General features: G+C 35.9%; 1 protein-coding gene across 8 annotated transcripts in view; it reads left to right on the plus strand.

Moving 5' to 3' along the window:
• Window positions 1–21,421, plus strand: part of YAP1 (Yes1 associated transcriptional regulator) — a 109,339-nt gene that overhangs the window by 35,730 nt on the left and 52,188 nt on the right. For all 8 annotated transcript variants that reach the window (XM_054592436.1, XM_054592440.1, XM_054592438.1 and 5 more), the window contains exon 3: window positions 16,559–16,674. In XM_054592436.1, coding sequence (XP_054448411.1) covers window positions 16,559–16,674 — 116 coding nt within the window. The remainder of the gene's footprint in view (window positions 1–16,558; window positions 16,675–21,421) is intronic.

Consider the following 21,421-nt stretch of genomic DNA (forward strand, 5'->3'; position numbering starts at 1 on the left):
CTCTGGCTATCACCCAAGATTAGCCAAAAGACATATACATAACACAGAGACAGAGACTATAGTGTTTTAAATGAACTGTAGCTCAAATAATATTCTTTGGCTTAGGTTTAGTTTGGGGTAGGGAAGGGAGTTGGTTTGGGAGAGAGTTGGAGTTTTGGAGAGAGAAGCTTATTGACAGGAGAATTGAATTCTAGTTCTGCTTCTACCACCCACTTAATATCATGCATGATCTTAGGCTTGAGTGAAAATCATAAGTCTCACTCTGTCATTTACAGAGGGAGGATTGAATTTACAGGATCAAGAATAGCTCTCACCTGATAAGCAGTGTATCAGAACATGCTTAAGCGGAGTCTAGACAGTCTTACTGAGCACAGCTGTGTGTCCAAGAGTAAAAGAAGAGACTTGTAACTTCTGGATATTTTCCTCATAATTTAAGGCAGGGGATTACAAATAGTAGTTAATAGTAATAAATACCAAGCACCGAGAATCCAAATGAAGAGATCCCTTCACTTATCTGTGAAGTATCTTTTAGGGTATATCTTTATTGATGCCCTGGTTAAGTGAAGTATGCTCATTTAACCTGGTTCACATACAGTCTTCAGTAAGTATCTCCCACCTGGCTAACGAAGAGCTGAAGATGTGATGAAATGGCCTTGTAAGTTGTTTTTCAACCTCTGAGTCATTGATATCAAAGCAATTGTAGATGCTGCTTCTACCAGTGACCTTGATGTTAGCAGTTGTTTGACAGGTAGGCAGTGCCCATGTACCTTTCACTCTGGCCTTTCTGGATCAAGCTCCTTGATTTAAGAAGTCAGCCGGGGTGTTGCCTAAGGAAGTCATGCTACTCTTGAGTCAGAAAATCTGTTATAGTCCCATTGTACTTACTTTAATGACTGTCCATTCTCACCTATAAAAGGACACAGTTGTCCAGGTGGTCTACAGTTTTCCTTGTAGTTCAGACTTGGTACTATTCTATGTAAGTTTGCCCTTTGATTTTAACGATTGTCTTTTGTGTGTTGACTTAATCACCAGTTAGTGATTGAAAAGATTCAGGTAATGCCTGAAACAGAACTGAATGACCTGAAGTTAACTTAGGGTCAACTTCAGTTAGTAGAAGTTGTGCTGTACTTTACATTCCTAGTACTTATTTATCTTACAACTAGAAGTTTGTACCGTTTGACCACTTTTATCCGATTGCTCCCGTCCCTGATTACCGCCCGTTATTACCACACATTTGATCTTTTTGTACTGATCTTTGCTAGGAGTTTGGGTTTTTTTTTCTTTTTAACATTATTCGTATACGTGAGATCATACAGTAATTGATCACCAAAATTTTCCTTCAGTTGTGAACAGTTTTTTATGTTTCAAGAACTTTAGAATCTTCTTTTCCATTTGTGATTTTAATTATATCTCCACTTGGACTTCACCTTTATTGATTTAGGCATTCAAATTAAGCCTAATCTGTTTTAGCCCTTAAGCCATTTTAATAGTGTATCTTTGTCCAGCAGCTCCATTATGTCAGCCTTGAGTAATAGTGACAAAAACTTTTCACAGTTTCACATATACAAGTAATTCATGATAGGCAGACATTATTGGCCACTCTTGCCATTTAGCCACTGCTCCTTCCTGCCAAAGTTGTAGTGGACAAAATATTTTATGAAAACTCTTACGTGGAGTTTTTTCTTTAAGATTCAAAGAAATAATTTTTGTTTTATAATTCAGGTATTTCTCACCTTAAAATCCAAGTGTGTTCTTAATACTGTTTTAAAGAATTAGTTATTTTCTATATGTCCATTCTGTGTGAATTAGGAGATCAATAAATGAGGTCCATAGATAACCAAAGAAAGTTTCTGCTTTGCAATGCCTTTTTCAGTTATTAATTTTATTCACCGAAATGGAATTTCACAGAAACTTGCCGTGAAACTTCTAATCTAGTAAACGACTCTTCATTAACTTTTTAGATTCTTAGAGCTTGGATTTGTTCTCCATGAGATGGTAAATGTTTGGCATTCTAATCAGAGAGTAGAGGAATGCCCTCTTTGTACTTAAGAACTCCATAAAAATAAATAAAACAAACAAAAACCCTCCTCAGAACTAGGAACTAATATGAAACTACTCCTTGGGCACTATCTCTTGTAAAACTGAGGATCCAACCTCCTAGCATGATCTCAAAGGTTGTCTGAGTGGTCATGTTGTTAGTGTTTACAGCATAACCATTTTGTTAATTTCCTTTTAATGACCATGATTATGACTAATTACAACGTTTTCTATCAGTATCTGTAAACATCTCTTTCAAAAAAGTGTTAATATATTTTGTAGTATAATCGAATTTCATATTTATCTTGAAAGGGTCAAACCAGAAAACCATACTTTCACTGAGAGGGTCCCATTTCAATTTTAAACTAAAAAAGTTTTAGATGTGCATATCTCTCTTTTAATGAACATGTTTAGCCCAGAGGAGACAGAAGTAAACATTTCCTCTGTGTTTATAATTTACTGTTGATAGGCTACTAAGAATATTTTGTGTAAGCCAGCTCTACCTAATAAGGCAAGCCTGTTTTGGATGAGTATGTAGCATTCATTTTCTTAAATGTGTGTGTGTTGTTTTTTTTAAATCAGCATGGCGTAACCATACAGAGATCACTTTTAATGGGTGGGAGTAGAAGTAAGGTAGATGACTCCTTGGCCATGAATGAAAGAATTCTAATCTCCCTTTGCCACATTCATTCTGAAAATGCGGTGTAGAATATATAAAAGTTAACTTTTAAATTTGGGGGTCTCTCCCCAAGTTATTTTGCTAATTTCAATATGAATACTTTTAGATGATTGGAGACATTCTACAGTGTTATTAAACAAACTATTGTTTAAAGCAAGTGGTGATTAAAGAGAAAATATATAAGATTCTTCAACTAATTGCATTATTTTCAGCAAAATGGCCCTGTCCAAGTAGCTCAATTGGTTAGAACGTCATCCCTTTACACCAGGGTTGCAGGCTTCCATCCTGTCAGGGCACATACAAGAATCTACCAATGAATACATAAAAATGGGTGAAGCAACAAATCGATCTTTCTCTTCCTCTCTCACCCGACCTCTCTCTCTCTCTCTCTCTAAAATCAATAAAGAAATTTTTAATGTCATGGATAGGGGATACTGGCAATTTATGTTAAAAGTTCCATATATATTTTTGTTCTAGTAGGTCCGTTTGCCTACTTTGCCTACTTTGCTTAGAAGTGTTTATTACAGTATTTTGTTGACTACCTTCCTGGTGATTTACCATTTGGGATATGTTTTCCAGGCTGTTAGACTCATCCTGTGTTAATATTTTGGGTGGTTGAAGCCCTGTTGTGTTGATAACAGTTAAAAACTTCAATATAGCCATAAATATGCAATGAATATGGTTCCAGGTTTTGAACTACATGTGATTTCCTCACAGTAGACACATGTGCCAGCAGACTGAACAGATCCTTATTTGGCAGCTACTCTTGTCTGATGAGACACCGAAAGTTGATTATAGCTTTGTGCGACTGCCTAAACCTGTCTCCCTTCTTGATCCTTGGTTGAGGGCCTCAGGACTAAATCATGTCATGGCAAATGAGGTCAGAGTTGGTACTCAACACATTTATTGACTTATCTTCATGGATGTTTTTTTCTGTCTCTAGAGCGGCAATTATAAAACGAAAGAATAACACTGCCAAGGTCTTCAATATGTATAACAAACGTTTGCTTCTTTTTGACATCTGTCATGTAGTAGTTTCATTTAAAATACTTATTTACTCAGGAGTACCATTTTAAGCAAAACAGCGGACTATGATAAAACTATCTTTTGAAGAGATGGCATTCCTTATCTGGCTCTTCTAGGTAAAAAAAAAAAAAAGTCTTGTATGTAAGGATCTCACATTGTGAAAGAATATGTAAAATTGCTAGATCAATTACACTCCAATCTTACGTGCTTAGAAATACAGAGGAGCTAATAACTCTTTCAGATAATTCTGATGGAAGTGGTTTAAGGATCACAAATAACATTTATAGATTTTTTGTGTTTGAAAATTTCATAGAGCTTTCTTGCTTTTTTGGTCATAGTTCTGATGTTTCTTTTTTTCCTTTTTTCTAAGGTTGTTTTTTTTTTTTTTCCTTAAGAAAGGAGCTAGGTAGACTTTATAACTGAGAATCAAGAGACTTCAGTTTTGGTCTTCTAGTAATTCAACCATGAGTTACAATTCATATGGTGATGACATCAGTCATTTTCTATGTCATGAAATAAGGACAAATAAGTACTTTTTTTAACTTTTGGGGAGAATGTTCTCAGTAGTTATGCCATTGTGAAAAGAATATTGCTAAGCACAACTACAGAAAAAAGTTATCTGGGACTATTTTAGGAGAACTGTGTTTCTTACAGAAAGCCTCTACTTAAGCTTTAGCATTATTCTTATAGCTGCTCCATCCTCCCCCCTTCCTTAGGGAATAACCATTTCCAAGGAGGTATGTATAGTATAAGAATGCCAATTTTGTATAGCAACATGGTGAAATTGTGTTTAAATTGATTTTATACTTGTGAACAAATATTATTTTGTTCAACCTAAGGCTATAGGGTCAAATTACAGTGTGGTGTACAATTTGTATAGTATAATCAGTTGTCACATTTTTTGTGTTTCTTACTGCCTTGGTTCATAATTTTAACCCATTTTTTAATGGCCTTGAGTGATAGCCTGATTATTTACATTTCAATTTAAGATTTTGATTTCCAGTAATATAAGAACTGTGTTCTCATAGAGGCAAAGTGTGTATTTCTCATCCTTATCAAGAAATTACAGTACGTGGAGCTTTTGAGGGTTCTAAAAATAGTTCATTGTGACATACACAAATATAAGAACCATATGGTGGTGGCTTAGGAACTGCAGTTTATAGAAGGATTAGATTCAACAATGTATCATTGTTCCTAGAGTCAATTAAGTGTGTAGGTTTAGCTAGCTTGGGTACAGCCTCTAGCATGTGACTCTATAAATAACACTTGAACAACAAACATGGGCTTGATAAGTGAGCAATAAATCTGGGCTGCCTGCCCACTCTTCTAAATTTTAGAACCAGTCCTGCCATCACAGAATTTTGAGTGCCCGACAGCAATAACAGAAGTTTTAAAATTAAAACGTTCCTTACACCTATTTTGTAGTATTCCTGGTTTTCCAGTTTTAAGCTTATATTTGTTGTTTTCTAAAAGACAACTGTTTTTTAAAATAAAAAGTATCCTTTAGTTGGCTTTTGTGGTCTTACATATTTTGTACTGTGGTCAGTACAAATTTTCTGGCTTTCTTCAGGAATGGGGGTGATTTGGTTGCCAAGACGTCTCTAGGTTAAAAGCAGAGGCATCTTTGTTCACCTTTTCTGGGGAAAATTAGGAATTTCTAACAATTCCCATAATGGTTATATTACAAGCCCATGCATCAAAGATGAGTTCACAAAGATGCATTTTATCACAGTCTAAGCAGGTCATTCTTGCCAAAAAATTTGTTTTGTTTTTTGTTTTTCTTCTATTGCATCGCAATAAAGAAAGACTAAAAGGTTGTCAACTGTATTTTTTTAATTTATGTTCATATAGTTTGTAGATTATATTGTTAAATTCTTACAACTGATTTGTGCAATCTAACATCAAAAAATCTTGTCAGAGTTAGGAAGAACCAGTTTATTAGGTAGCTGTGCTCAGGTACAAACAATTTAAGACTCTACTGCTGGGTTTTAGTGAGAAGTATGTTTTACAGTTTAGAAGGAAAACATTTTCAAAAGGGGATAAACTGTATATACAATATGATCAGGCTTAAGTTTATAACAACTTAATTATACTAGTACTAGATTTTAACCAAGATTGCAGCGTTTTTCAAATTGACATAGAGTGTTTGAAAAGACACTTAACTTATTCTCCACCCTCCCTTCCCCCCGTCTTCCCAAACCACGGTCTGTTAAGCCACCTTTGTGCTCTCACAGTTATACGTAAGTGCATTGTTACACTTATATTGAAATATCGGTATATATTTCTCACTACTCCAAGAGTCTTGAGTCTCAAAAATTAATTAAAATTAACTTATAGTCTCAAAGTTTAACTAACTTTTTCATTTTTCATGGTGTGCCATGTCTTGTATGGCCGTTGATCCCATTTAGGATTTAGGTCACAGTAAATACTTGGCGGTTAAAGAATGACCTAATAGAATAAGCTTTCAATTTATCAAAAGGTTATTGAGCACTTACTTGCAAAGCACTGTGTTTATATATTAAATACAGAAAGGATACAAAGGAGAGTGAGATCTTTAAATTCATGATCTTGTTACCAAACAAAAAAGACAGAGGTTTGGTTGTTGCCACAAAAGCCAAATTCGTGAGGCAGTTGCTGGTATAAAAGGAAAGAGGTTTTGTTCAGGTGCTGCGTGATCTCGGAGGATGGCAGGCTCCTGTCTCAAAGAGCATTTCAGCAAGATCAAGATGAAAGCAGTGTCCAGAGTTCCTGATCCAGTAACCCAGCAGGCACTACTAAGCAGTCATTAGTCCCCATCCCGGTACCTTAGCTTGTTATTAGGGGCTCTCCCTTTCGGCTCTCTCCTGGAGCCTGCGTGTGGAACCTGCACAACCATGGACCATGCGTTGCCAAGGCTGCATAGTTGTGTGCTCCTGAGCAAGAGAGGACTTCAACACGCAGGCTAGTGCATCACCTGGTGGGTAAGAGAGAGTGAGGCTCCCTCCTAGAGGCCATGGGCCATGTGGCTGCTAAGAGGTGTTGAGTATTTATTCAACGTCAAGCAGCCAGTTAGTGGCAAAACCATTAGCCTTTCAATGGTGTTCTGTGATACGTGGACCTGGGCAAAAATGTCTGTCAGAATCTCCCAGCTCTATGAGCAGTCTTTCATCAGGCATGGGTTGAACCTAAGCTCCATTCTCATTGACTCTCATTGAGCCCTCTTTTTCCATTCAGCATATGATGGGCAGGTAAATAAGTAATTTATTAACTCCATTTCCTTCCTGGCTTTTATTTTTAAATTTTTCTATGGAGCATCTTAATGTCAAAAGAAAACACTTAATGCCATGGCTGCTAACGCCACATGGCCCGTGGAGAGAACAAGTGAATGCTCTGTGCAAGTGCAGGTCATGAGCAAGAGAGAAAAAGTGAGCAAGCCATGAGACAACCTTTGTTCCCCTGGGATTATATTAGCTTTGGGTGTGGGACAGACCAGGTCCTTTCTTGCATTCCAGGTAGCTCCACCTCCCAACCAATCCCTTCTTTCCCCAGACTATACTGACAAGCCTTTTTGGTCCAGAACCTCCCCCTGCTCCATTTTGACTTCTGTGGCTCTAGCGCTTGCCTTCTCCTGGTCCTACCCCTAGTCTAGTCCAAGGGAACGCTTTTTTCTATCCAATTATCTTCCTAGTTTTTCCTGCACTTGGATCCTGTTTATTGATATTTCTAGCTTTTTGCTTGCTCAGTGTGAGAGCCTCCTACCACCATCTTGGCCAGTGGTGGAGACTCCCCAGCACTCTGACTGACTGTGGTAGACATTAGATTTATGTTACAAGAAACACTTTCTATTTGTAATTTTGGTTTCTTAATACAGTGGTTTTTTTACCCTTGTCAGTCCCATCGGCCCTTTTTAGTAAGAAATATTTTGAAAAGTGTTTATTCTAAAATGAAATTCATATGTAATATAACTACATATATAATTTTAAAAATCAACATTTTCAGCCTGTATAATGTGGAGGAGAAGCAATTTGTGTTAAATAATGTGTATATTAATATATAAGTGCTTGGGCATGACCATATTAGAAGCTGTAATAGTCACATGCCTGCATCTATACCTATAGTTGCCATGAACATGACAGTTTTGAATAAAGATGAAGTGTGTTGAGTTGGTAACAAAAAATTGTTGTGATTATCCAAAAAGGATATAGTATTAACAAATTTCCAAACAACTAAGTATAGTTGATTGCCTACCAGAAAAATTTACTATGTAATTAAAATGGTGCAAAACACATGTCGTCTCTGTATAAAGTGGAGTTTTGTGTGTAAATGTGTCTTGACCTACATGAGTGTCTGGCATGGCATTCCAAAGTTGTAGAAGACCTACTACTGCATTGCTGGAAATCTGCTATTCAGTACTATCTCCCTATATAAATGTTTTTAGGACGTAATGACCATAAATGCGCCCTTCTTCCCCAACACCCCAGTTTCTAAATTGATAACAATTGCTCTAAACCAGTGATTTTTCAATCGATGTGGCACAAGAATTTTTAAGACATGTAATACCTGGCAGTTCAGTCATGGGCACTGACCTCTCTTCCCTTAGATTGTCAAGTAAAAAAATGACAACAGCCAGCACAATGATAGCCGTCCAGTGTGAATGAATCAAAATTATAACCTATTCTTTTGGTCAGATTGGCAAAAAAAATGTATTTTTTGGTGTGCTGCACAATTTTAGTAATTAGTTTATATGTCCCATGCGATGAAAATGGTTGAAAATTGCTGCTTTAAATAAAAATGTGTTAGTACAATATCAGATCAGGTTTTGAAAGGCTGCAGTGCTTTTTGTTTTGTTTTTTAATTAAAAGTAATCATGAAAGAGCAAACTATCACCCATGCAGCTGGTGATGTGAGAGTGCCACTACCTGTGACTTAAGTGGTACTTCTTTGTGGTACAGTCAGTGACTGATGGCTTTCAGTGTGCCCTTCTGCAGTAATTATGCAAATTAAACTTTGATTTTTTTTACTGCAGGTTGTTGGTTTTGCTTTCTTTAAGTCTAAGATCTAAACAAGATTTTTACTCTCCAGGCATGTCATTGTTAAAGCAGTATAGATGCTCAAGTCTCAAAGCATTATCTGAGGCAGTGTTTCTCAAACTTTAATGTACATACAGATCTCCGATGGATCTTGTTAGCTGCAGATTCTTAGTAGGTTGGGTGGAATCTGAGGTTCTCCGTTTCTAACAAGCTCCTTCCCAGGTATTAATGCTGTTGGCTGGAAGCACACATTCTTAAGGAACAAGGGTGTAAGGGAATTGTTAGTTATTTACCCCTTAAAGTTTCTAAACTTTATCACAATATCAGTGTCATTGTTAATCACTAAAATTATTTTACTAATGCCTTTAGCTTAGTTTTCTAATGCTTTCAGCCATGAACAGCATCAAGTTAATCCTAAACTTTGAGGATAGATAAAAAAAAGTCATCAGTATTTTTCTGTCATTATAAAACCCATTTTCCATTATGTTCATGAGTTTCCCTTAAATAAAGATTATGGATTCAATATTTGGTAATAAAACATACAACCAAGAATTTGAAGAGCATGCTAGAATTTGTTGGGATGGTCTGGCTGGTACATAAGAGCTATTGCTTTTTGTTTGCCTTGGTTTAGATTGGCACAGTTGACAGTCTTGTGGCTTAAGTAAAAAATATATTTGTATGATGATATTTTCAACAATGAGTATTTTGAGACATTTGTTTATAAGAATGAGATTATTATTTTATTCCCAAATTATTTTGCAGCTCTTTCCCTGTACTTGTCTGGTTTATTTTCTAGTTCATTCTTACTCTAAGATGTTAGGTCTGTGGAAGTTAACCTAACAGTCCAGAAGCAGGAAACCTATAGTGTCTGCATGCTGTATCTCTTCATCACCTGTAAGGTGAAAGCTGAACTCATATCTCATTCTTAAACACTTTCTTGATTTGGCCCCTTGGCCATGTAGTATTTCCAGTGTTAAATATTGGACTTGCACAGGCAAGAAGTCAGGAAAAATATTTGAAGGGCCTTCTATGTATACCAGGAGCCACAGTCCTAGTTGCTTTTATACATGTTAACAAATTTAATCCTCAAAAATCTGGTAAGTAAATAAATCAGTCCAATTTTACTGAACCTAAAACAGATTGTTAAAATTACCTGCCTGTACCACCCATGGGCAGAGCTAGGATTTGAATCCATGCCTCCCTTACCTTTCTTACTATTCCACAAAGGATGCGTCAGAAAGCAAGGGATCTGAGTTTTGAAAGATTAGGTATAAATTATGTGTTTTGTGGACCAGTTGGGGTAAAAATGGCCTGAAGAAGAATAGGAGTCTCAAAAAATGTAGCAGATGTTTCAAAAGAATCAGAGGTTCATCTAAGCACATATCACTATTGGTTATATAGTGTTGATAACACTTGATTTGCAAAAGGATTTTTTTCAAGTAACATAGTCTAAATCCTCTAAGACCCACTTTCAAAATGGATTCATTACTCTTCATTAAAACACGTGTGTTTATGTTGCACTGTTATATGTTGAAGTAAACGATAGGGAATTACTTTTGGTAAATTCTGAGAGATGGTTTAATAGGAGTCTTTGAAACCAACTTTTATAGGAGATTAGACACTACACTATAACAAGAAGTGAATATCTAGATAGGCAAGCAACTTGCAGGTTATCACATCTATATCAGTTTATATCAGTGCCATAAATGTGGTTTCTAAAGTAGGAAACAAAGTAGAAAGAACAAAACCCAGCATAGCTTTTTAGAACTGCAAACCACCAATTTAAATTTTAAAAGATAGTAAGCATAATACCCACCATAATCAATTTATCTCTTTACCGGTAACATCAATTGACGGATCATTAACATTTTCTAATGATTATGCATATTGTATGATAAAGATAGCTTTCTATCTGATTTGTTAGTCTTGGTTCATTTGCTAGTCCTGGATTAGTTTTAATAATTGGTGAATTTAAAAAGAAACCATTTAAAGGGATTCTGATTCTCCTCTTAAAATATATTCCTGGAAAAAAATATTCTGTTCTGCTAGAGTGGCAAATTAATCATTTTAGAAAAACCTTTTCTACTGAAACCAGTAAGATTGAGTGAGAAGAGCACTGAGCTAGAAGCTAAAAGACGTTTTGATCCTGGCAATGCTGCTTACTAGTGGCATGACGGAAGGCCAGTTACTCATCTTTTCCGAGCCTCTCTGTCTTCATTTGGAAAGGAAGGACTGTTCTGAGACCTGACTGAAAACTGTTGTGATAGGTTTCCCATCTCAGGTAGGAAACGCTTAACTGTGCCCAGTCTCTCCTTATCATCCCAATAACAGGCTCTCTAGTCTTTTTCCATTGTCTGTTGTCATTGGCTGCTTGGAAGAGTCACATGATCCGGAGAGCAGTTAACAGACGTTGGCAACCTTCTCTTTTGTACAGTAAATCCCAGTGTTTTGCTGGCAGCACATGGGTCTTATATGTGGGAAAGGATCTGTAGGACGTTCCTTGGACCTTCAGAATTCATGTAAAGGGATTTACTTCCCCCTTCTCCCCAGTATCCAAGTCTGAGTGATATGTGAGAAGATATGCTTGTCTATCATTGATCCCATTTAAGAATCCCTGGGAATGTTGTTACACCTCAATTAAAAAAAAGTTTTTTTAAAGAAAAAAGAAAAGCCCAGGGAACTTCTCAGCTACCGTATTCCCTTTGTGTTTGAGTGGGAAAGATGTAAAGGAGGGGATCCCGGATTTTGGTCTACTGAGTGTTACTGCGTAGGAGATTTTTGTCTCCCTGTACCAAATTATTGCAACGGTTGAAGGAGGGGAAGTGGTAATACAGAGGTTTGTCTTAATAAACCTAAACAATACCCAAAACGCTTTCATAACATAAGAGCAAGCCTTATGTAGTAGAAAGAGTGCAGATTTTGTGTCAGTTCGGAGTTTAAACCCCAAAACAGTTACATACTAGTAGTCAGCTGCCCTTGGACATACCGCTTAATCAGTTGTAGGTCTCTTTTAAAGTGATTTTTTTCCCAACCTTTGCAAGAGACTTATGAAACAATGGCACATTTTTATTCTCTCTGAGTTGGTTTTGGGGAGATAAGAACTTTAGGGCTTACCATGGTAGCTTCAGGTAGCATTTAGTGTTCTTACGGTTTCCCCAGTAATTTGAAGATGTGGCAATAATATTTTTACTCTTTATAAGGTAAGAATCCCTGGATGTTTAAGGCCCAGGTTTGAATTGCATAGGATTTACATTTTATAGGAGGATATAAAGCTCTTTAAATATTGCTATATGGAGAGCCTGAATCAACCTGTGGTATTATGCAAAAAGTCAATTTTCTAATGCCCTTCAGGATTTCTGCCCTTTTTTGTGTTCTGTGTATACATTTTGCCAAGTCATCCAATACGTAAGACCGAATTCTGCAGTGTAAAATAAGAGACAAAAGCCAACAGGAGAGTGGCTCTGTGTACACAGGAGAAACTGCTGTTAGATATGGACCTTGGTCACACTTTGTCTCATCAGTCTAAACTTTGACAAGTCCATTGTTTCCCAGCCTGAGCTGCTGTGGAGTGTAATCTTAGGGTTTACCTTGGTCATAAATCCAATTACCTTTTCTTTCCCAAAGTAACAGCAAAAAATAATTTATTTGTCTGTATTAAAGAGGCTGTAGAATTTCACGCTTCTTATTTTTCTGTGGTAAGTTCATTAACTAGACTATTCTTAGGAACAAGAAAAACAAAGTAATTATTTTGTGCTTATATAACCACTCATGTTTCAACTCTTAAATTATTGTTTTATGATTTTTCCTTAATTTTATCTCCTTGATCTGTATATTTTTGTTATCTATAATTTGACATTTCTAAGAATCAGAGTGAAAAAATTCTCTTTTAACACTTTTCCAAATTAGCACTTACATGAACTCTTAGTCATCACATTCTTAGTAGTACTTACTCCTTTAATGTCCATCCAATTCAGCACATATTTATTGAGCTCTGCTGTGTACCAGGCACTCTCCCAGGTACACCTCCCTCAAGAAGCTTATATTCTGGTGGGAATAGAAATTTTTGTTGTAATATTCTGGTATCTTTTATTGAATGTTCAATACCCATACCTTTTTATTCTATTCCTTCTTAGTATGTATGCAATATATTTGTTATTCAATATATTACAAAAAATTTACATGTTTTATTATCATCCTTTTCCTATATGTGTCTTGTGCAGAACTTGTTTTCGGAATTCTTGGTTATCAGATGTGTAAGGCCCTAAGGGAGGTACCAGTAATTTCAGCCTCGTTAATCACCTTAATGTTATACCTCTTGTTAAGAGAAGTTATACCAGAAATCACTCAGCTCCCACCAGCCAGTGAAATTACTTGCTTCTTCCCTATCCTTTCCTGCCTTCTTTTACAATGGAAGCAATGTCTGCATTCTGTTTCACACCACCAGCTGATGTATAACTGCAATTCTTCAGTGTTCCCTTAGCACATCTTCAGCTATTTTGTTTCTGTTTACATTTAGACATGTGTGTCTTTTTCTCTTGAAAAAGACAAAAACTCATATCCATCCATCCGGTTGCATTTTTCCCCCTCCCTTTACACAGCTGAATTTATCTGCTTCTTTCCCTCCTAGTCACTGCAGCCTCATCAGGCCACTGACACTGCTCTTGCCAGTGTCACCAGTCATCTCCTTATTGCTAATTCTAGTGGGTCTGTGATCCTTTCCTATAATTTCATTTTTATGGGAAAAGTAGGTGTTGATTAAGTCAGTAGGGCTACAAGAACTTTAGGAGAAATTTTGATAGTCTTAGGGCAAAAAAATTCATTAATTCATCGGCAACTATTTGTCAAGCACTCGTGTTATCATCGAAGATACAGTAATTCACAATATGATGAAAAGTCCCTACATCCCTAGACCTTATGTCAGTTGGAGAAAACAGGCAAACAAAATAAGTTAAATACATGTCAGATAATGATAAAGGATTATCAAGCAAAATTAAAGCAAAAAGAGTCTAGAAATTTAGATAGGGTAGATTTTAGATGACATGGCCAGGGAAGGTACCGTGCAGAATACTGGCAGAAGAGTGGGCCTAGCAAACTATTTGGTCTTAGCAAAAATACTCTTTTTGTGGCATGAAGTGTTTTTATAAAGATTCTTGTTCTTGTGATAAAAAGGAAGGCTCGGTATTTGAGGGTATACTGTTGCAAATTGACATACTAGGATAAAACAGTATTTTCATGATTCAGTCTTACAGATTAAGTGAAGACACAAATTCTAAAGTTAATTTTATTTCACATTTTCTTAGGCATCTAAAGATTGCATGCTTTTGTACTTGGACAACTTAGATAATGGCATCTTTGTTCCATAAAGAGATGTAGATATTTTTTAAATAAATGGAACATTAGCTGTGGTTAACATAGTATATAGCTCTGTGAGACTCTTAATGAGGTTTAACAGCTTTTTCAGAGGAGAAATTTTAGCATTTATACTTATGTAATTTCAGCAAAATGATACTTTGAGAGCAGTAAAACTGTACATTCTCTGTATTATATTAAAATCCCTAATTTAAAGGGAAAGGAATCGTCGACAACAGATTTATGGATTGGCTGGCTACAATCTTCAGGAAGATTAGTGGTTCAGGATAGGATCTTCCTAAGCTCTTGGATGGAGCCCTATCTAGTTATGAATAGATTAATATGGTTTATGTAATTAGTTTTTAGAGAAACCCAACTGTTAGATAATAGAAAATCTTCAGCAGTCAGAATCATAAACTTGGTTCTTTACCTCCCTCTACTCCTTTACCCCTCACAAATATTAGGGATTTTTAAAAGTACTGGAGACAAGGAATAGACAGTGGCATACAATTTCATTGAAATCTAAGAAACACTAATAATGAATTACAGGCCATTTCCTTTCCTGATTGCTTAACATTATGACAGGCAGTGAGAAACATTTCTCTAAATTTTGGTCTTGTGGATTTTAAACTTCTTTCCTTGAGTATGGCTATGTTAATTACCATATGTGTATAGCTTACTATCTATAAGCATGAGAAGCGCTGTAGATCTAGGAGGACATTTTATGATTTAACTTGTTCATTGGCTCATGGAAGATTGAAAAGGAAAAGGAATACTCTCTTACTGGGCTCGATAAGGGCTTGATCTTTTGGAATGAGGTGCTGAACATAGCAAGACTTAAATAAGGTTTTGCCTATAGTGTCTGGACCTGAGAACATGCTAGTGCTACTGCTAAAAAGCATATATGACCAGTGGAAAATGAAGTGCTGAATTGACTTGATGGATACCTTTGTCATTCCTAAGTGTACACATCTAACACATTGTTACCTCTCTGTTTCCATCCCTTTTTTGCTTGCCTAGGACCTACAGGAATTCTTCTCCAATCTCCAGTAGATAATATTTTTGGCCTGTTACAGCCAGAGTCTATGTTCCTTTTTTACTGTGCTATTGATAATGTTATTGATAAGGATAGTGCTCTCCTTCCATGTCTGGAAAGTAAATGACAGGGTGTCATTTCCCAACCATTTACTTATTTATCATTGGAATAATTTAAGAAGCGAGAACTCAGATTTGAAATTTAAACAAATGTAAAAATAAGTCTTATTTCTGGCCGTTTCCCCTCACCAGTTTCAAAAACAATGAGTTTATGGTTGTTTAATAAGAAGAAAACCTAGCAAAGCAGAGTCCTGTAATTTTGCCATTTAGAAATAAACACTGTTACATTTTGATGTCTGTCCTTCCCATATCTTTTCAGTACACACACGTTTAAACGATAAGCCCCATACTGTACATGCTGTTTTACCACTGACTTTAAAAAGTTTTATTATGAATATTTTCCATGTTATCAAATATTCTTCTAAAATATTTTAAGTAGCTGCGTTATAATCCATCATATTAAACAACATTTATATAACCAATCCCTATCATTAGATGTTAGCTAGCTTTCAAGTTTTTGCTTTTATAAATCATACAGACAAAAACCTTGCATAACTCTTTGAGTACTTCTCTGGCTGTGTTTTCAGGTTAAGGTTTTAGGTAGTTTCATGTATATAATATTTTTAGTTGTTTCACCTTTAACATTTGCTAGAAATATTTATTGAATGCTCATATACCAGTTACTGTGCTAGGTGACTTGTAGTCTTATATTTCATAGACTTGAGCTGTTTTCATAGCAGTTTTATAGATGAAGAAATGTATATACATATGTCTAAGATATTTTGCAGTAAGTTAAGTGTATGTAGAAAATGTTGAGTTGCTTTGTTTAGCAAAATAAAAGCTTTCAACAGAAGTTTTTAATTCTAGTTTGGTTTTGGAGAATAAAAATAAGACTTAATATCTTCGTGTTTACCTAAAGGGTTTCAGGTCTAAAAATTATGTTAATTGGCATTCTTAGCTTAGGAGATAAAATGTGGATGATTCCCTTGCAGATTTTGGGTTTTTAGTCACATGACCACTATTATAGACGATTATTTTATAAGTCACATTTTATCTTTTTTTTTTTTTTTAAATCCTTACCCAAGGACATTTTTTTCATTGCTGAGAGAGAGAAAACATCAGCATAGCTTTTTCAGATCTTGGACTTGTAAGATCTAAGAAGTGAAAGCTGAGTGATAATAAGGATGAAAAAAGGTTGCAGAGAAGGATAGAAGCAGTGAGATGTCATGACTGTATGCTTTGCAGAGCTAGTTTAGACACCTTTGCCTATTAGCCCATATAATCTACCTTGTTTTCATATGTTTGAGTGGTGTTTTTAGGACCTGATATTTGTTATCTAATGCAAGTGTTTGTTTTGTCTCAGTCACATCGATCAGACGACAACATGGCAGGACCCCAGAAAGGCTATGCTCTCCCAGATGAATGTTACAGCCCCCACCAGTCCACCAGTGCAGCAGAATATGATGAACTCGGCCTCAGGTGAGTCAGACACTGTTATTAGACCGCACTGAGTAGTTCTGGTGCATTGGTAAGACTTTCTCTGGAAAAACAGTAGTTATTCTTCTAAGGAACTGAATCAGGAGTGATGGTTATTTTCTATCCAGTTTCATAGCAGAAACGTACTTTATTTCAAAATAACATGCTATCTGCCAAAGCATTGTTCAGTCATTAATACATCAAGGGGCTTGTGACTAAAAGCCAACAGTTTTTAAAGTTTCAGTTCTGAAGTGAGTATTTCAAATTCCTATGTTGGTTAATTTTGACTTGCAAGGTTTACCCCTTCCTTTTGTGGTTTGGATGGGAAACCAAGCTGTGGTGTTTCTAACCCTGTACCTTTTAAAGCAGGCCTTTGTTCTATCAGGAGATTAACTGGAAGATTGCAACTTACAAATCCCAAACTGTCTTTCTTAGGTCAAGTACGTGTTATTGAACATATTTGTACCTTTTTCACAGGAGATAAACCTGAGGTATAAATCTTTTTCCTGCCTCTTAAATGGCAATTTACTTAAATCTGCCATTTTTCTCATCCACATAATGAGGAGTGACAATGCCCCTTTCTATTGAGAGGAAGATATTAAAGGAAATGATATAATGCATATAAAGCTTTTATTACACTTCTAGTACATAGTAGGTAGTAAGTAAAGACTTAAGTTCCTTCTTCCCCAGTAAGTTAGATACTATCTGGCTTCTTTCTTTGTTATGTAGGCCCAAGTCCATTGCTACCCCATAATGCATCTTTATGCTTATAGAAAAAGATGTTGCCTTCCTCTAGGAAGATAGAAACCCATGCCTGGCATCAGGGACTGGATTTGGGCTGAATTTCTGAACACTCCCCTACCTGCCACACTTTACCCCCTTTACTTAGTGCACTGGTTCAAGGCACAAATGGCAACAGTAAATGGCAGCCCTAGTGGCTTTGATAGCTTTCTTCTTTACAACTCATACACCTTCCCTATCCAACAGACTGACCAACATAATACAATATTATGGCTGCCGTATAGATTTTCTTGAACAGCAGCAGCCTTTGGAAAGGGATTGATGGAGGGGGGAGGGTGATACAGTTAGTTGTCAAGAGGATTCCTTCACTTGAGAGTTCGTAGAATTTGAAATGTCTTTGCCCCTGAAGATGGTACCAGTGTGTTGGAACCATCTGTGGCTTTGCTCTTATTTTTCATGGGTTAAACACTTGTCTAAAGAGTTCAAAACTGAAAATGAAAATCTAGGCAAGGTTCGTGAGTGAGCTTCTGTTATCATAAACTTTGTTTATATAAACTCTTGATGTAGGATTAATTCCTTAAATCTTCCATTTTAACTTATTTTATGAATGCATTTACTTATTCTTATAATCTGTTTTATGTGTGACATTTAATTTAAATTTTAAAAAAATTAAAGGCAAAAAATACACAAATATTGACTGGCTGAATACTTCAGTTGGTTAGAGCATCAACCTGATACCCCAGGGTTGTGGGTTCAATTTCTGGTTAGGGTACGTAACAAGAATCAACCAGTGAATGCATATATAAGTGAAACAGCAAATCAATCTCTCTCTCTCCCCCCCCCCCTTCTCTCTTCCTCTCCCCCTCTCCCCCTCTCCCCCCTCGCCCCCTTCTTTTCTCCCTCTCCCTCTGTAAAATCAATTTGAAAATACTTTTTTAAATTACCTAAATATTTGACTAATACTTTTACTTGGCAATTATTTTTTAATTATCAAATTTCCAAATACAAGTTGCCTTGTATTTATAGTCCAAAGAAGATGACTGAGTTTATTCATTTTGTCGTGCTCCATCTAAAACTAAACCTAGGAAATTAATAACAAATAACTCCTTAATTTAAATTTTATTTTGGGAGATTAGGCATTTTGCATCTACAGTGGTTGACTGTGATTCTTTTAGAACATCGATTTGTTTTTTTCCTATTAAATTTTCTAATGGTAATGGTCAATAGAAATGGAATTCTGTATTTAAATTTATGTTTAAAATCAGAAGTATCTATCAGATTGGTTTTAGGGGGTCTTAGAATATTTGTGCATATTTTCACTCTATTTTATCTGTAAAATGTGAAATGTGTTTTTATATACTGCATATAAATTAATAGACATAGGCATGCTTAATTAAGAGGTAAATTTTAAAAATTAATTTATTATCCAATTACAGATGACATGCAGTATTATATTAGTTTCATGTATATAACATAGTGTTTAGACATTTACATATCTTATGAAGTGATCACCCTGATGAATCTATATGACCCATATGACACTATACATAGTTATTACAATATTATTCCTTATGTTATTTTTACATTTTCATGAATTTTATTTATTTATTTTTAGAGAGAGGGGAAGGGAGGAGGAGAGAGAGGGAAGGAGAGAGAAACATCAATCAGTTTCCTCTTGCATACACCCTGACCATGGACTGAACCTGCAACCCACGACCAGGAATCGAATGGCAGCCTTTTATTCTGAGAGATGACGCCCAACCAACTGAGCCACACCAGTCAGGGCACTGTGACTAATTTTATAACTGGCAATTTGTTCTTAATCCCTTTCACCTTTTTCATCCATCCCTGTAACCATTCTCCCATCTGGAGCGGCTCTATTTAGTTTATTAAAGAGAAGTGATATCTTTGGCAGGAACAGTTGGGGTAGAGTGGAAAGAAGCAAGACTGTGGTGGGTTAGGCGTGAGAGGGGGTAAGTATGAAGAGAAGGTTGGAGATGGAGTTGGAGGGAGGACCCAAAATGGGAAAAATCATCCCCCATTGACTTGAGCATGTGTAAACAAGTTGCATTTAGTTTGATTAACCCAGTAAAATGCTTCAAAAGAGCTGTGCAGCTTTCTTTTATCTGTAGGCTTCAGATTTGCTAATCTGAATGCCTAAGAAGGCATTCCCTTCAGGGTGAAAATTGTGTATAGATACCCTGCTTAAGTGCAAGTCATGTGTAAATGACAGTAGAAGGTATTAAATAATGAGAAGCCCTGTTTATATGCTAGGCTTCTGCTAAGCTCATTTTGTATTATCTGATTCAATTCTCATCATGGCTGTTTAACTTAGGTGCTATTATTCGTCTTACTTCACATATGAGAAAACTTAATTAACTTTCCCCAACATTCACAACTTTTAAATGGGAGAAGCCAGGATTTTCAGACTCTGGTAATGAATGGGGTTCCAGAGCCCATACTCTTAGAGTACACATGACCAGGGTTAGGATGAGTGACAAAGAGTAAAGCCTCAGAAAATGGGGGATAGGACCTGGAGGTCCTAATGCACTGGAGGCACTGTTTTAAAATATACGTAGATACACTGGACACTAGGAAACTCCTTTCACAGAAGGTGGTAGGTGTAGAGATGATACTTGCTTAAGGAGATTTTGTGTCTAATAAAATGAACACTATACCTTAAAAAGAGAATAAAGAGGATGCTAACGCTTATTGTCTTTAATGGGAAGATCAGATAACATGAACTAAGAAAAGACAAGTATGGTGAAGCCAGAAAGCTTTAAAACAAACAAACAAACCGGCTATAAAAAAAGGAGTCAACAAATGTTCAAAATGTGAGTAAGGTATTGAATTAAGTATATATGAAAACTCAAGTGTGGATTCTAAATATTCACAAATACAAATGGAGGCTTAACCACCAAATCCAGTTGAGGCTATTGATAATACTATAGTAAATGCCTCTTTTTACTCTGAATTACAAGCTTAAGATTGTTGTCGTTTATTTCTTCCATTTCAGTGGACATTTAAAGAATAAATAGAGGACTTCTACATGGTGTTGAAATGCTTTGGAATGAATGTCACAGGAACTGTATTCTTGATATACATCATGCTCATATAGAATTACAGCCATAATGTCATGGTTATAAGGCTTCAACCTAGGGGTGCTCTCTCTCCATCTAGAAAGCACCCATAGTGCTTTTGGCTGTGTCTTCCCCAGTGAAATACATTCACAGCAAGTTTTCTCAGCTCCCTCTCAGTCAGGACTTTCTACTTGAAAAAAGCAGCAAAAGTGATGCTTGTCTGTGTTTGGAAAATAATCTTTTAGGAGTTTTTAGAACCTGGAGATAGTGAGGAAGGAGATTTGTGAGGGTATTTAAATTTCGAAGGCATCTACTTTAACAAAGCAGCACATGGCTTGCAGTTAAGCAGGGTATCTATACACAATTTTCACCCTGAAGGGAATGAATGCCTTCTGCTAATCTGAAGCCTACAGATAAAAGAAAGCTGCACAGCTCTTTTGAAGCATTTCACTGGGTTAATCAAACTAAATGCAACTTGATTTACATTTTTATCATTAATTAAACTAGAACTTTCTAGTTTTGCTCTTTTTAAAGAATTCTCATTCAAATATTTGAGTCCAGCATTGTGTTCAGCTGTAATTATTTCTAATCATACCGCTTTTCTTAAACTACTATCATTTTTCTGTAGACTTTCCAGACCTATTTTTTAATGGTTGGCTAGAGTGAATGATCTTTTAAGATTCTCTCCACTGCTAAGATATTATGAAATTCTATTTGTTTTATTCACTTTAATTCTGTTTAGCAAAAATGATCAGTGTACTTTGGTTTTAGAAGTCGTTTTTTAAAATGTGAGGTTAAAAGGAGTATATATAATTGAATAATCACTTAAAGGTATACCCAGAAAGGGTTTTAGAGGCAACTTACCAGATACTATAAAGAAGATTAATTTATATTTATTGCTCGTTTAATTGCTAAATAAATAACTGAAC

Source organism: Pteronotus mesoamericanus, unplaced genomic scaffold, assembly GCF_021234165.1.
Source record: "Pteronotus mesoamericanus isolate MK-2021 breed Mesoamerican mustached bat unplaced genomic scaffold, CSHL_Meso_final scaffold_36, whole genome shotgun sequence".
NCBI lineage: Eukaryota > Metazoa > Chordata > Mammalia > Chiroptera > Mormoopidae > Pteronotus > Pteronotus mesoamericanus.